This window comes from Chionomys nivalis, chromosome X (genome assembly GCF_950005125.1).
Source record: "Chionomys nivalis chromosome X, mChiNiv1.1, whole genome shotgun sequence".
Lineage (NCBI taxonomy): Eukaryota > Metazoa > Chordata > Mammalia > Rodentia > Cricetidae > Chionomys > Chionomys nivalis.
The window spans coordinates 17,589,812-17,605,644 of NC_080112.1; the positions used below are offsets into that span (position 1 = coordinate 17,589,812).

General features: G+C 43.8%; 1 protein-coding gene across 1 annotated transcript in view; it reads right to left on the minus strand.

Moving 5' to 3' along the window:
- Nucleotides 1-15,833, minus strand: part of Adgrg4 (adhesion G protein-coupled receptor G4) — a 101,487-nt gene that overhangs the window by 13,986 nt on the left and 71,668 nt on the right. The window contains exons 12-17 of the mRNA XM_057759547.1: nucleotides 13,179-13,313; nucleotides 7,881-8,000; nucleotides 6,479-6,524; nucleotides 4,778-4,881; nucleotides 3,488-3,609; nucleotides 2,168-2,436 (exon numbers count right to left, since the gene is read on the minus strand). Of these exons, the coding sequence (XP_057615530.1) occupies nucleotides 2,168-2,436; nucleotides 3,488-3,609; nucleotides 4,778-4,881; nucleotides 6,479-6,524; nucleotides 7,881-8,000; nucleotides 13,179-13,313 (796 nt within the window). The remainder of the gene's footprint in view (nucleotides 1-2,167; nucleotides 2,437-3,487; nucleotides 3,610-4,777; nucleotides 4,882-6,478; nucleotides 6,525-7,880; nucleotides 8,001-13,178; nucleotides 13,314-15,833) is intronic.

Here is a 15,833-nt window from a genome sequence, read left to right on the forward strand (position 1 = left end):
ACGTGAGCCATGCCTGCAAGGCCTTTCATCTCGGCCTATCTCAATTTTGACAGAATGTACATTGGGGTCTTCACCAATGGGAGAAGCCAAGAGCCTTGGGGATGATTTCTCTCCCTCTTTCCTCTGGGAAACTGTCACAAGACACTTTCTTATCACCTCCTATGTCTTCAGAGGTGTGGAGCTTTATACCCTGCACCCTTCAAAATGGAGCAGTAGAGTAGAAAATCACATAGCTTCCCTTTAGAACTGGCCCCTCAGCCATGAAGAATCCTACCACTGATACAATGTCATCTGTCCCCTTTCTCTTTGGTCTTACTCTTTTCCAAGCCTGGGGTGAGAAGTGGAAGTTGGCAATTTTAGCTACTCCTCTGTTTACTTTGTAAATAACAAGTGTATCAAAGTGTGGCTCTTTGTACCTTTCTCAAAAGTCACTCAGACCTTAGCCTTGGCTTGACCTTAGCTTGTGATTATGCTTGGCATTTTTCAAGATTCTCCTGCCTCTGAGTACAATCCCTAGTTTTTCCTGCCTGTCCCTGTATCTGAGGAAGTTGTACAAAAAGAGATGCCTCAAGAGAAAAGAAACAAGCTGTAGGCACCATCACCGTGTACGGAATGGAGTAAAGATGGAGGGGGGATCCGTGAACCGAGCGAGAATGACTGGATGAGGAGAAGGCTTGACGAGAGAGAAGGATGCATCCATGCTGACTTCCATTCCTGGCTTCTCCTGAGGACAACAGTGGTCTTGACAGTCAAAAGAGGTGGTAAGGGTCCAATCGTGGCTGTCTAGACACCATGCTACCAATTTAAAGTCTTTTTCCTGTCCCTTAAGCAATATGGCAAGATGGTCAGTATTAAAAGTTCAAACTTCGGAGAGAGGCTCCCTGGTTCATATCTTGGGCATGTGTTTTAGCAAGTCCACCCCCCTCCCCTCATATCTTAGTAAGAATAACAATGGAATGCATTCTATATAGATGCAGTGAAAACTCCATGGACACAAAAAGCTCTTAGAATATCAGCTTCCACCTATAGTGGAGAGCTGACCATTCGCTTTTACATCAATAAGTATCGTTGATACTTCTGTAAAGGGAAGGCTAAAACCTCACAAGGTTGTTACTATGGATCCAGCCTTTAGTATTGCACTCGAGTGGGTGTTCAATAACTGTTTGTGCACAAACTCTCTACTCTAAAGTTTTACAGTTGAATGTAAAGAGAACCACATAAGCAGAAAGAGAGATGCCCATCCAAACTCCACTGATGCAATCCTTGATTCCTGAATGACACTAGTAAGAGATGGGTCCGAAACAGCATGGCAAGTGGTGCCTGCTGTGCTTTGAACAGGTCCTCCAAAGTTCATTCGGTGGAAACTGGATCCCCATTGGCACATTACTGAGAAATGAAATCTTCAATAGTTGCTTAGGTGATAAAGGACCTGCCTTCAGAAATAAATTATTGCTTTATTGCAACAAATCAGTTCACACTTTTTCAGCATCAGGTTCCTCATAAAAAGATAAGTTTTGCTCCCTTCTCCTCACTCACAGCCATGTGATGCCTTCCACCATGTTGTTAGCACAGTAGAATGGCCTGCACCAGATACTTCCCTTCCTCTGGAACTTAGAAATAATATCTCTTTGTAAATTACCCAGTCTCATATTTTCTAAAGGAAGAAAGGAGGAGAAGAAAGGAAGGAAGGAAGGAAGGAAGGAAGGAAGGAAGGAAGGAAGGAAGGAAGGAAGGAAGGAAGGGAGGGAGGGAGGGAGGGAGGGAGGGAGGGAGGAAGGAAGGGAGGGAGGAAGGAAGGGAGGAAGGAAAGGGAGGAAGGAAAGGGAGGAAGGGAGGAAGGAAGGAAGGAAGGAAGGAAGGAAGGAAGGGAGGAAGGGAGGAAGGGAGGAAGGAAAGGGAGGAAGGGAGGAAGGAAGGAAGGAAGGAAGGAAGGAAGGAAGGAAGGAAGGAAGGAAGGAAGGAAGGAAAGGGAGGGAGGGAGGGAGGGAGGGAGGGAGGGAGGGAGGGAGGGAGGGAGGGAGGGAGGGAGGAAGGGAGGGAGGAAGGAAAGGAACGGAAAGAGAAAGGAAGGAAGAGAAAAAGAAAAATAGACTAAGATGGAGCTAATTTAAAAAAAAAAAAGACCGTATTTAAAAAGAGACATCAAGCCCAATGGCAGAATACTCACCCCAACCAGCTAGACAAAGTTTCAGGATATAATTTGGAATGTATGTATTGAAGACTTTGACCAGAGCAAAGTACATGTGAACTGCCTCCAACCCCATCCACGTCAAAGACACAAGCAGAAAGTAATGAAGTGCCAAGGCAGCTGTGATGCATAGTCCCACGTTCTGAAATGATGCCAGCCAGGAATTAACCAGGAATGCTAGGTTGAGCATCAGCAACGCTGTGCATAGGTTGATCAGGATTTTGGAAGGATAATCTTTTCGAAGTTTGCTTTAAAACAAGGAAACAAATGTTAGGTCAGGCAGGTTCTCCCTTCCAAATTAAGTACTGCCTCAGCTTATCTAGGTAGCAACAGAACAAGGGTTGTGCACCAGGAACTCACAAGTCCCGTCCCTCTCTGCGGAGCTCTGGGTAATAAATGGTTGTGCGATCCATGGGAGTTCTAGTGGCTTCATTTTCTTGGGAACACTTTCTACTGTTGGTACTTGAAAATGTCATCATTCTGGTGGGTGCCTGCCTGGGCATGTAACTGTGGGGTTTGGATTTTTTTGTTGTTTGGTTGGTTGGTTGGTTGGTTGGTTGGTTTTTATCATTAATAAAATTAAGTATTTTGCTTGTTTAATTTTTTTGTTCTTGAGAATTGCCATGAAATATATCTACCCCCATTTCCGTCTCCTACTCCTCCCATATTCCCCCAACTCATCTCCCCCTCAATGTAAGGTCAGTTTTTAAAATAATTATGGTTTTAATTAGCATGTCTGTGACAAGTAAAGATGCTGAGAAACTTAACATATGATCATATACTCACCAACCATTTGCATGCAAATCAGGGCTGTCTATGGGTAACCTTTGCTGTGATGTGTTCATTCAGTTCTTTTGTTCACTTTTCAATTTTATGTCTTGCTTTTTAAATTGCATTGTGTGCGTGCACATGCACGCGTGCGCACACACGCATGCGCACACACATACAACACACTGCTACTATCCAAATATCATCTCCCAATTTTTGGTTGTCCTTTCACTGTCTTTATCGTTTTTCCTCTGATGTAAGAGTTCTTGTTTCTAATGAAACTTTAGATTATTTCTTTTATGGTCCCTGTCCGTGTATCAGGGTAGAGAGATTGCACTCCCAATTACAAACCTTTCGCTTTTAAAGTACTCCAGGAAGTTATTTTGTTTTATTTTTATCTTGCCCACTTCATAATATGATGATGTAAACCTCTTTCTGCTGTGTTCTATTCACGAATTTAACAAGGTTTTCAACGACAACTCATCCATTAGACCAAATTAAACTTACTCAGAGCTAAGTGCATCAACTTACTGGAAAGCTATATATGTCACCATTGCAATCCCCAGGAAAACGGAGGAGATCCCACATCCTGTGTACGTTATAATCACTAATATCCGTTCGTTCACCTCATCCACCGTAGACCTGGACAAATCCTAGAATTGCAATATGTAGTACTTTACATAGTTATCAGAACAAGCTTTGAGTACAATGCTTCTGGTGCTCACAACCAGGTGGCTCCCAGGACATACAGCCACTCTGTTAGAGCTTCTCTACAGTCAGGTGGTGGGATTGGGTATGTAAAAAGACCATCCACAGCTTGACCAGGCCTAGTACAGCTTACTGTATACAGAGCATGGGAAGCCATCAGCAACACTGAAAGAACATTTAGTCCCTGTCATTAACATGTTCGCCACTTGAAAATATAACCAAACTAATGGATTTGAATTTGGGACGCAAAGTGAATCATTATCTGAACCGAGCATTTGGGAAGAGAAAATCCACAGCTTTCATTAAACGCTAGTTGTTCTAATGCCTCATAAGAAGTTGGGGCGTTTTTTATAAAAGCCAGGAAGTTTTCAATTAGAAGGAATCTATGCCCCTGCTGGGGCATTTTCCAGCACCTAGAGATGCTTTTTGGTTGTGACAACTAAGGAAGGTGCTAGTGACAGTGACTGGGTCAGGGCCTGGGATGTCGCTGACCATCTTCCAATGCACTGTTTACCATACCACAGAATTATGTGTTCTAAGTATCACTAGTGTTAAGAGTAATCTTCCCTTCTAACATTCGCAACTCAGAAGAAAGAGCTAAGTTCCAAGCAAGTCAGACCCCTCAAAACAAACTGCAAAACTACTTGCTGACAGAACTAGAAGCTGAGCATGAGACTTTTGATGCCTGTTAAAAAGCTCGAGCCAGGTGGGAGTGAGCCAACCAAAATTCTCACAATGTGGATTCTAATATGGTGAATAAAATGTCCATGGAGAATATAAAGCATATTCAAGTCAGGTGTGGATGGGCATCCCTATGTAACCAGTACTTGAGAGGCTATGCCCGGAGGATCATGAGTTCCAGACCACCCTGGGCTACCCACTGACACTGTGTGCTGTACAGAGCTTCTTATTTGAAGAGTGGGCCTTCATTTTCTTAAGAGAAAAATAACCACCTGTTATGATCGTCTCCATTTTAGTAAACACAATGGGAGGAGAGCCATTCTTTTCTGCTCGCATGCCATTTTTCATTATTTAGTTTACATGTACATTAATAGTTAGAACCTGCTAAAAGTTGTCAAGACTCCATTGAGGAGTGATAAAGAGACAACTCACCATTAAAACTCCAAAGTGGGTGAGGTGGTTACACTGACAGATTGTGTAATTTACGTTGCTTTCCTTTACTTCACAGCCTGATGAATTCCATCCACCTAGCCCATCTGCAGGGGACAGAAGGGAATTTCAAAGCAATTTTACTTTTCTCAGAAATGCTTAATTTTTCATTATATGAACCATCCAAACGTGTGTTATAATTAACACTGTTTGTTAAGACAGCAAGATAGAGATACGATTGAACAGCAAAATTAAATTACATTTAATAGGCCAAATTGACGTGTGTGTCAGGGGTGCAGGGTGGGAGGGGGCTTTGTAAATAGTCTAACTTCTTCTTGTCACTCACTGCTCCTGGTTCTGTACCACACCTCTACAGATTAAAGCAGATTCTAATCATGAACCACTATTCCTGCCACCATGCTGGAGACACGTGTTATGTAAGTGGCCAATAGAATAAACAGATAGATCTGGAAGTTTCAAAAGGACCTAGACTTTTGTAATATAGGCTGCCACTTAGCCAACCCAGGCATTTATGTTAGAAACAGCCAGTTGCACCCAAAAACTAAATGGGTTCACATGATCGTGGTCTAGAGATGCTTTCGCCCCATTAGAGCCTTGTAGATCTTGGGTTCTACAGCTTTTTTAGGATGGTAGTGTACCAAAAGATTTATCTCAGGACAGGTATCCACGTGTGAGCAGAACTGTCACCATGGGATAATGCTATAGATTCCAGATGTTCTAGATTCCCAGCATAGAGAGCCAGAGGCAAAAGGTCTCCTGGGAATGGGAACAACTGCCAAGAATCAACACAGGAACCAAATTATCAACAGCTTGTCACTCTATAGGACCATTTTTTTTGACAGACTTGGGGGGAGCCAGGGGAGGACACATTGTTTCTGCTTGTCAGAAAAAGGTAGTGTTCTGTTCCCTAAAGAGCTAAGTACAAAAAGAATGTCTCTTTTCTCTCAGATTTCTAGATGGGAAAAGTACCCAAGCAGAGCTCCCTAGGTAGAAGAACGTTTCTCACCACCAGCCATGACATTCCTGGGAGAGATTGGTTGTGTGGGAAAATTCTCTAAGATTTGGCATTAACACTAGAGATTCCAGTGGAGGTAGCAAATCTAAGAGAAAGCCAGTCAGGAGTAATCACACCCAGCACCTTCATAGATGTGGTTATCTAAGCAGAAGGACTTTTCAGGATTAATGAAGAAGTCTCATATCCTCAATGAGATAATTAAAAGATTGGGTCCCTTAGAGGGCATAGGGCCTACCCAAGGATTCACCATCATTAGAAAAGAGGGGGAGAAAGTGACTAGTGATATTCTCTGTAAGAAAGTACACCTAGGGCTGGAGAGAAGGCTCAGTTCTTAAAGGTTAGGCTCACAACCAAAAAGATAAGAAAGTACACCTAAAGAGGCAGGTGATGGCTCCTCAGCCCTCTCCCAAGAGTTCACAGTTATTCGGTACTGGGCCTTCTAACTATATTTTTTCCAATCTTGCTTACCCATAAGTTGAGTTATTTTTGTAATTCCTATAATAAATGTCTTACCAATATGAATTTTCTTAAATTTCATGCCCTAAAACTCATAGAGGGTATCTTGGTCATGCAGAGTGCTCTGTGAGGCCCCATCAGACAACAGCTGCACAACAAACCCTCGGCCTCCGCCACCAAACAGGTTACAGTCTGCTTCTATAAATACTTACGGTTGGTGTCAAAATCCCAAAAGGCACAGTAAACTTGATCATAATTCTGCAAAAATGAGAATTACAGCTAAACAACTTTCTTTGTAAGGGCTCCTGCACAGCAATAATACACAGAAGTGTTTTTTCAAGGTTGTTAGCCAGTGAACACACAAGCATGCAACATCGGAGCACACACACACACACCCACACACCAAGAGGAGAGAGAGAGAGAGAGAGAGATCATTTATTTATTTATTTATTTATTTATTTATTTATTTATTGTTTTGTTTTTCGAGACAGGGTTTCTCTGTAGCTTTGGAGCCTGTCATGGAACTAGTTCTTGTAGACCAGGCTGACCTCGAACTCCCAGAGATCCGCCTGCCTCTGCCTCCCGAGTGCTGGGATTAAAGGCATGCGCCACCACCGCCTGGCGAGAGAGATCATTTATGACTTGGTTTAAAGTCTTACTCCACCTAGCTCTCGAGGTAGAAGTAAGAAAATAGCATTTCACTGTATGGCATGTGCCATTCAGTAGCATTGGGATCTGTCGGTTGCTACAAGGCCCAGGGAGAAGCTGTAGAGAATCAGTGAGAGACTGGCATATGGTAGGTGTTCTTTATGAGGCTTTGGAATTGGGGACTCACAGCTGTGATCATCCTTTATGGACACATGATTGAGTTGCCTCCTCATTAAGCCTGTTGAAGATTCCTAAAATTTCCCGAGCTCCTACAATCTCTGAGAGACTGGAGGTAAGTGATAATTAATTCCCAAGCATAATCCCAGAGTCATAGTCAAAATTGAGAGATCTTACCCACCTAACATGTTTTATTTTTCAATCTAGTTTTTAAATTCCCTGTTCCACTCTCCCTTCTCTTTAAGACTAGTGGAAAATATGTTAGACCATATGGTCTCTTAGACAAGGAATGAAGGAAATTATTAAAACTCCACACTGGACACATATTAACATCAAAGAATAAAAGAGTAACTCATTCTTTTACTAAGACTGAATTTGATCATTTTAGTAAGAGAAGCCTTATGTTATTCTATATATTTATCATTCTAATCCTTTGATAATTAATACATGTTTTAATGTTCTTCATGGAAAACTAAAGAATAGCAATGTTATTTTCAATGAAGGTGTTGTTTGTCTCGGTCAAAAATGAATGAAATTCAATGGCTTTTGCTGTTACAACCAGAGATCTCCTTAGTCTTAGTTATTGTCTTGCTAGAATGTCCACTATTCATGATCCCTTGAGAATACAGCATTGTTTCTAGAAATATCCAATTACAACATTCTTCTGCTAACTGGAGTTAGAAAAATCCTCATAAAGTCTTTGAATTGAATGTTAATTGACCTTTTGTTTTTGACAGGAAAACCACAGAGGGATCCTGTTTGGTTCCCATATGAAAATAGATATATTACCCAGTTTCCTCGAATATGCTTCAGAATGATAATCACTGGATCATCCAAGTTTTGAATTGACATATTTGAGATGCTTGCACTCACAACATATGTCATTAATGCAGTAGTGATGGTTTTAGCCTGCAGAAGAAACATAAAAGTCCTAAACGTTTACTTTCTCATATAATCATTATCAGTCTAGAATCGGTGATGTGTTTTGGCACAGAAGTGTGGGGAAATCACAATCTAATAGTGAACTTTCAGAGTCATTAAGTTCACCTCTTCACATAAGGCACCGTGATTTTTTAAAAACTCAAACAATTCATTAATTTATCCATCCATTTAGAACAAATCTATCCAACCAACATTGGCTTTGTACCAGATACTCAATATTACCCTTGCGACAAAGTAAAATATCCCCTGCCTTGATATTGCTCCAGGTCTAAACATTTCACAGTGTAATTTGGTTCTAACTTTTGACCATCCATATAAGATTTTCTAATAAGGAATCCGAATCCATCATGTTAGTTACAAGCCATTTCATGGTCTACCGTCCACCTCCCCCCCATAGGAGAAGGAAGTAGGTTTATCTACACCCAGCTTGAAACACATCTTCAAGGATAGTCATCTGTACTCTAGAAGGTCACAAGCTCTGAGGTCGAGGTCCAGACATTATAGCCCAGCACGCCTTGCTCAGTCTACTATGCAGCAGGTATTGCCTCTTTGGGCTCCTACGATTCAGATAGTTGGCTAAGTGCTTTCCCCATGTATACGCTTCAGCTCTCGCCGACATGAACTGAACTGAGGCTTGGGTAGGCTTAATACCTGTATGTACAAAGATCGCATAGCCAATGAGTAGCAAAACAGGAACTTTGACCTTGTTAATTAGAGAGTCTCATATCCCTACAGATACGTTGATTTAAAGGCAACAAACTAAACTATATTTGTAGAGATATGAGATCCTTTAATTAGCAAGGGCAAAGTTGGCAAAGTTCCAAAGGCCAAGACTCCAGAAGGCCAGTTAGCTGAGTGATCGCCTCCCTGTTACATATATGAAAGCTCAAACAGGCTAAAGGATGATGGAAAGAAGATGAATAAAATTCTTTAAAATTTTTCTAAGAAACCTGATGTTCAGATGACATCCATTGAAGCACCTAGTAGACATGGTTAAAAGATGCCACCGGGAAAATAGTGTGCAGTAGCTACTCTCTAGTCAACTTAAGCACTTGAGTAACTGACCAGGAATGTGGTCTTTGTCAACTTGGAAGTGTCCTACTTTATGTTTACGACCATTTTTGTTCATCCTAAGCAGTCGTGTGATGGTTACTATTGTAACATGCCAGGATCTAAACTCATACAGGATATAAAACTCTGGGCATGTCTGAGAAGCATCGTCTGTATTGGGTTGGCCTCTGGGTATACCTCTGAGGGATTGTCTAGGTTAGGCTAATCAACAGACCCACTCTAAATGTCAGTGCCTTCGTTACCTCAACTAGGAGTCCTGGAGTGAATAAAAAAAGAGAAATCTAGCTAAGCACCGGCAGTCATTTGCATCTCGACTGCAGACACTATGCAACCAGCTTTCTCAAGCCACTGCCGCAAGGATATCCCTACTATGGTGGACAGTATCCTCAAACAGTGAACCAAATCAACCCTTCCTTGCTTCAGTTCCAACAATTAAAAAAGTAACGAATACACACTCTGGTGACTCGGTGTTCCTTTCTCTTCAGGGTTCCCTGAGACAACCTGCTAAAGTGGAACACCATCAAACCATGATGGTGGTAAGGTATTACTGACACTCAAAAGCCCTTTGGGTCTTCCTAAGACCTTCTCTTCTCTGGGCCATTGGTAACATGAGGAAGGAGGGTAGACCAGATGACCTCTAACTATCCTCCAATTTAGCTTAAGGGATACAGTTTTCTGCAGCCAAAAGACCAAAGGAGAAAATATCCATAGGGACCCACTTAACAAACCTCTTCTCTGGGTTCATATTTCTCACCTACAACGCGATAAGCATGGGGAGAGGGAAAATCACTTCTCACTCCTCTAGCCTCGAGTTCTGCCTGTTAGACCTCTCAACATTTGCACAGATGCTTCCTCTGTGTCAGCTCTCTTCACTCTTCATTTAATTCTGTGGCCCCTTCCCAGCTGAGATCTCCCCAACTCGAGTGGCTCCTGCTCTTCTGTCTCCTACAGTCCCAGTGTCCCTGTGCCACAGTGTGATGGCTCAATGCCTTTGCTCCTCCCTGAGAGCTGCAGCTGCCAAAAGAAAGGAGGAGACACAAGATGTCCCAGAGTGGGGGTAATCGTAACAATTTCTAAGGGAGGAGTTTGCAGTGCCTGTCAAGATTTCAATCAAAAGATGTTAGCAGAAGCTGTGTAAAAACTAAGGCTGTGAGGCCTGGGCACTGAAGAGGAAGGAGGTAGTTACAGGGTAGCATGTCTTCGTTCATGTATTCCTCAGTCACCAGTGACACATGGCCCAGATTCATGCCCCGCTTTTAGTGTTAGAAACTTCTACTTTCTGTTCTCTTTTATTGGGTTTTACTGTTGTTGTTTTGGGAGTTTTTTATGGGGAGTGGTTTTTTTTTTTTTTTGACAGGGTTTCTCTGTTGCTTTGGAGCCTGTCCTGGTACTCACTTTGTAGACCAGGCTGGCCTTGAACTCACGGAGATCTGCCTCTCTCTGCCTCCCGAGTGCAGGGGATTAAAGGCATGCACCACCCTACATGGCTTCTGTTCTCTTCTAATTCACTGCCTTTTCCATGAGAGCAGGCCCCTACCTCTCCCTTGCTTAACACTGCAGCCATAGCACTCAGCACCCAGCACCCAGTGCCATGAAAGATACAGAGTAGCACTCAGCACCCAGCACCCAGTGCCATGGAAGACACACAGTAGCAATGAAGTGACTATTTTCTGGATGAATAATTTATTGAATGTCTAAAAGAATGAATCGTATCACCTTCAGTAAGCGCCTTCGCCTTTCTGGGTCTTGGTGACCTCATTGGCACAATGAAGATATGGGACGCTTTGAGTTATGAGGGCCCGTCCAGCTCTGCATTTGATGCCAAGCTGGTTCTAACCCTTCTTCATCTGGCACTATGACGTCTGCAGGCTAATTTTGGCGAAGGTCTTTAGTCTATTTCAACGGAAGGTGCTGGCGAATCAAAATTACTTATTAAGTGTGAAATCTATGCAAGCAAGTTTATCTCTTATTCTAAGAGACAAGCACAGCCCTGTGAAGGAAGGAGAGAAATTAAGACCAAAAATAATGGCATCTCTGATGATACAGAGCAGTGACAAGAATATCAAAAGGTTCGGACAACTAAGGAACACATTTTAAATCATTATTACAAAATTTTGTCCGCTAATTTTTTTCCAGGGTACAAAGAAGAAAGAGCAGAGTTATTAATTCTGGGAAGGCATCCTGGATAGGATTTAAACTAAACCTACAGGAACAAATAAAATTTAGCTGGATAGAAGAATGATCACAGTACGCCAGGGAAACAGAACGCCTTGCAAACGCATTCCGTTCTGATGTGGTACACTTAAATTGCTACACTAAAAGTACTATATCCTTTTTAGACCAGTACAATATCCGCCCCCTAGTAAATTTGTGAATGTTTGACCACTAAGAATTCATTCCTTTGGATAATTCCTTAGAAATGCAAGCATACCTGAACAAATTAATGTATTAACTTCAAATATAGAAACTTTGAGATTGGGGAGATGGCTTAGTGGCTAAGTTCTTTCTGTGCAAGCAAAAGTCCATTGTTTGGATCCCCAGAAGTCCATATAAAATGCCAACGGAAATGGTGGACGGCCTGTAACTCCAGCCTTGGAAGGCAGATACATGAGATCCCCAGACTAGTCACATTGGCAAGCTCTGGGTTTGACTAAGAGACATTGCCTTAAAGAATAAGGTAGAAGAACAATGGTTCTTGACATCATCCTCTGGCCTCCACATGTCCACGTACACATGTGAATGTGCATCCTCCACATATACATACATATGTGGGAATGCATGTGTGGCCTTACGTGCCTGCACACACAAACTTGCATGAGCATGCATATACGCACATGCACATGAACACACACACTGATCTCAGAACTTTCTGTCCTTAGCCTGAATTTGATCCCTAACTATACCACTGCATCACTGTGTGGCCTTGGGTGAAGTTATTTGGTGAGCCTCAGTTTCCCTTGAGAAATTAATGAGGCAGGAAGCATGAATCGCAACAACTAAAGCCGGGTGTGGTGGCACATGCCTTTAATCCCAGAACTCAGGAGGCAGAAGCAGTAGGATCTCTGATACCTTGGTCTACATAGAAAGTTCCAGGCCAGCCAGAGGTGTATGATGAGAGCTTGTCTCAAATAAGTAGTACTCACTCTCATGAAGCTCACGCCAGTTATGGCTGCTGTCATCTCCACAGCACAGCGAGACAGATGGTCATAGGCAGAGACCCAATCCCATAATAACAACAACAATGAAAACATTTATTCAGGATGGGATACCTTGACCAGACTTGATGCAGGGGAGGGGGGCCTGGTCCTGCCTCAACTAGATGTGCCAGGCTTGCTGACTCCCCTTGGGAGGGATGGGGGATGGGGCAGGGAGGAGGTGATGGGGAGTAGGAGGAGACATAGGAGGGGGAACTGTGGTTGGTATGGAAAATGAATAAAAAAGAAAAGAAAAAGAAAGAATTTAGTCTGTAGTTAGGATGTGCCAGGCAAATCATGAGTACTTTACAGATGTTAACTCCTTCAGTCCTTTAACAGGTCCATGAGGTCCTGTTCTTAGACTATTTCACGTTGCAAGAAACTACGGCATACAAAGATTGAATCGCCTGCCAGAAATCATACAGGTAGAAGACAGCAATGTCGGCTTCAAATGCTAGCAGCAGGTCCTCCGGACCATGCCTCACCGCAATTCACTGCCTCTAGCTTAAGGAGAGGTTTAGATCATGCAGACCTAGAAGCCGTGAGAGATGGAGGAGGGAATATTAATAAGCTGAAAGGCAATCTCTTCGGGAGAACATGCTGTTCTTTTCTAGCTTTGAAACATTTTAAGGCCTCTGTTTGGTCACCAGATAACCCTTAAGGTCACATCCAAAGCTTCGGAGCTGTGAAAATTCAAAAGTGTAAAACATCATTAAAGTCGATGTTGATTCATGTGGAGGGCCAGGGGTTGTGCTGAAAGACTTTGGAATCAATCAGAGCATATTCTAAAATAAACAGAACATCATGAAAATAGCAGAAGTTCGTAATTAAAGTGAGTCAACATGTCAGTTCATGACAGTTACCAGAGGCAAGAACTTACCTTAAAGAGTGAAGTTTGGCCAAAAAAATTAAACAAGATAGTCTCTAAGCCGTTAACAGGAACTTTTTCTCCCAGCGATTTAGGCAAATATATGGAAGCCAAAACCCTCCTTACAGGGATACTGCCGAGGAAAATCTGCCAAGAAAAATCAGGAAATGAAAGCCAGAGTCCTCACCCATCATATGACAGCCTTTTCTCCTATCCCAACCAATTCAGAATTCCCACAGAGGGCTGAAGCTGAGGGATGGGGCCTGGCTCCATGGGCTACCACACTTCCTTCACATCCACACACCAACACACACACATGCACACACACTGTTCCTTCCAAAGTTCTCTCCCTTTCACCTAAGTCCCACACTTGTGGTGAAAAGAACAGCAAATTAGGTGATCTTCCAAATGTTCAGAAATAAAGACGAGTTGAGACATCAGGTTACCATCTCCCGGGTAGTTCTGAAAGCTGAAGCAACAAGGAACCTTGCAATATTAGGCCCAGTCCATTGAGCAATGCTTCCACTGAAAGTGAGCCAAGGAAGTCAGCCTTTAGCAATTCTGCTAGAGACTCATGGTGAGAAGGATATGCTTGTTTCATTGGGAATAAATAGCATTTGGTACACACTAAACCATTTTTCAGAATAAAAACGGGATTTATTAGAAATTACACCTGGACTACAATCATAAACCTGGATCTTCCAGGCAAAAAGGGGTGTATGGGCACCTTACTCATATTCTTTTTTTCATATCCTAGTCAAAGTTGAGGAGTATGTTTTAGTAGGATATTAGTAAACAGTCTCTCAGGGAAGCAAAAAGATCATAAGGCAAGGAGGTAACTGAACAAAAACACGGGATTTGAAGCCATATTTTTCCTACTATCCATGATGCTGCTCAGTGAGCTACAACTTAGTCAAGTATAGAGTAAGGGAGGTATGGATGGTAGTGTATAATGTTTGCAGAGTAACTTGATGAATGTAAAACCCATATGGACTTTCTAACACAGAGGACCCATACTTAGTCAGTTGATGACCTTGTAGGTCACGATTTAGCTTCAGCCTATAGGTAATATAGGCTGAAGATGTGACTGGGGCTGATGGTCTGTTTATCCACTGATGCTTATACTGGAGACTCCATATGTAAACAAGGAGGTCAACACCTGTTTCTAGTATAGCTAAATAGCTCTTAATGGATGAGGATTTTGCTGCATCTAACAGCTATATAAACTGAGAGTCCTTTGAAAGCCCGGGAAAATGAACGCTGGCAGATAGATTCTGGAGCAGAGGAAGCACTCAGAAAAAGGTAAAAGCACAAGGTGAACTATTTGTTTTTCAGCTGTTCAGCTGATGTTGGGCTAAAACTACTACTGCTTTGAAGGGCATCTGAAAATGTTGCTAGGAAAAAATCTACTCCTTCCTATTGTGAAGAATATGAAGCAAAGGATCAAGAGAACCACAACCATTGGAAGGACAGGATGGGGAACATATGGGATGGAGAGAAGTAAATTCTGCACAGACTATGCTCCTGGTCGCTGAGTCCAAATAAATATCAAGGGACTCTGATAGGTGCTGAGAAGTCCCATCTGGATGGGTGAGTGTGTGCTATCCTGGGGCACACTGTCCCGGTAGAGAGCACAAACGCCCCCCCCGCCCCCCAGCTCCTGCTGCAAGGCTTTCTTTCCTACACACCCGCCCCCCACCCCCACCCCCAAGCCTGCCTTGTCTGCAAGGTCCTTAGCTGTGGAACAGTTTCCTGCCCTTTCACTAAGGCTACCAACCCAGAGCAGTGAGGGCCTGACTAGAGGGCAGGCCTCAAGGTCCCCGCCAGGGAAAGCGGGCCCCCGCTGCTGGGGCTGCAGTCTCTGCTGTGATCTCCTGGACCTGCTCTGCCTGCGCCCTACTTCCCTTTGTCCCTGGCTCATTGGGGCATCCAGGAGTTCCTGTGTAGGTGCCGAGAAGTTTCATCAGGACGGGTGAGTGTGTGCTATCCTGGGGCGGACGGTCCCGGTAGAGAGCACAAACGCCCCTCCCCCAGCTCCTGCTGCAGGGCTTTCTCTCCTACACACCCGCCCCCACCCCCACCCCCAAGCCTGCCTTGTCTGCAAGGTCCTTAGCTGTGGAACAGTTTCCTGCCCTTTCACTAAGGCTACCAGCCCAGACCAGTGAGTGCCTGACTAGAGGGCAGGCCTCAAGGTCCCCACCAGGGGAAGCGGGCCCCTGCTGCTGGGGTTGCAGTCTCTGCTTGTGATCTCCTGGACCTGCTCTCCCTGCCCCCTATTTCCCTTGGTCCCGGGCTCATTGGGGCCACCAGGAATCCCTGCATAGGTGCTGAGAAGTCCCATCTGGATGGGTGAGTGTGTGCTATCCTGGGGCGCACTGTCCCGGTAGAGAGCACAAACGCCCCCCCCCCCAGCTCCTGCTGCAAGGCTTTCTTTCCTACACACCCGCCCCCCACCCCCACCCCCAAGCCTGCCTTGTCTGCAAGGTCCTTAGCTGTGGAACAGTTTCCTGCCCTTTCACTAAGGCTACCAACCCAGAGCAGTGAGGGCCTGACTAGAGGGCAGGCCTCAAGGTCCCCGCCAGGGAAAGCGGGCCCCCGCTGCTGGGGCTGCAGTCTCTGCTGTGATCTCCTGGACCTGCTCTGCCTGCGCCCTACTTCCCTTTGTCC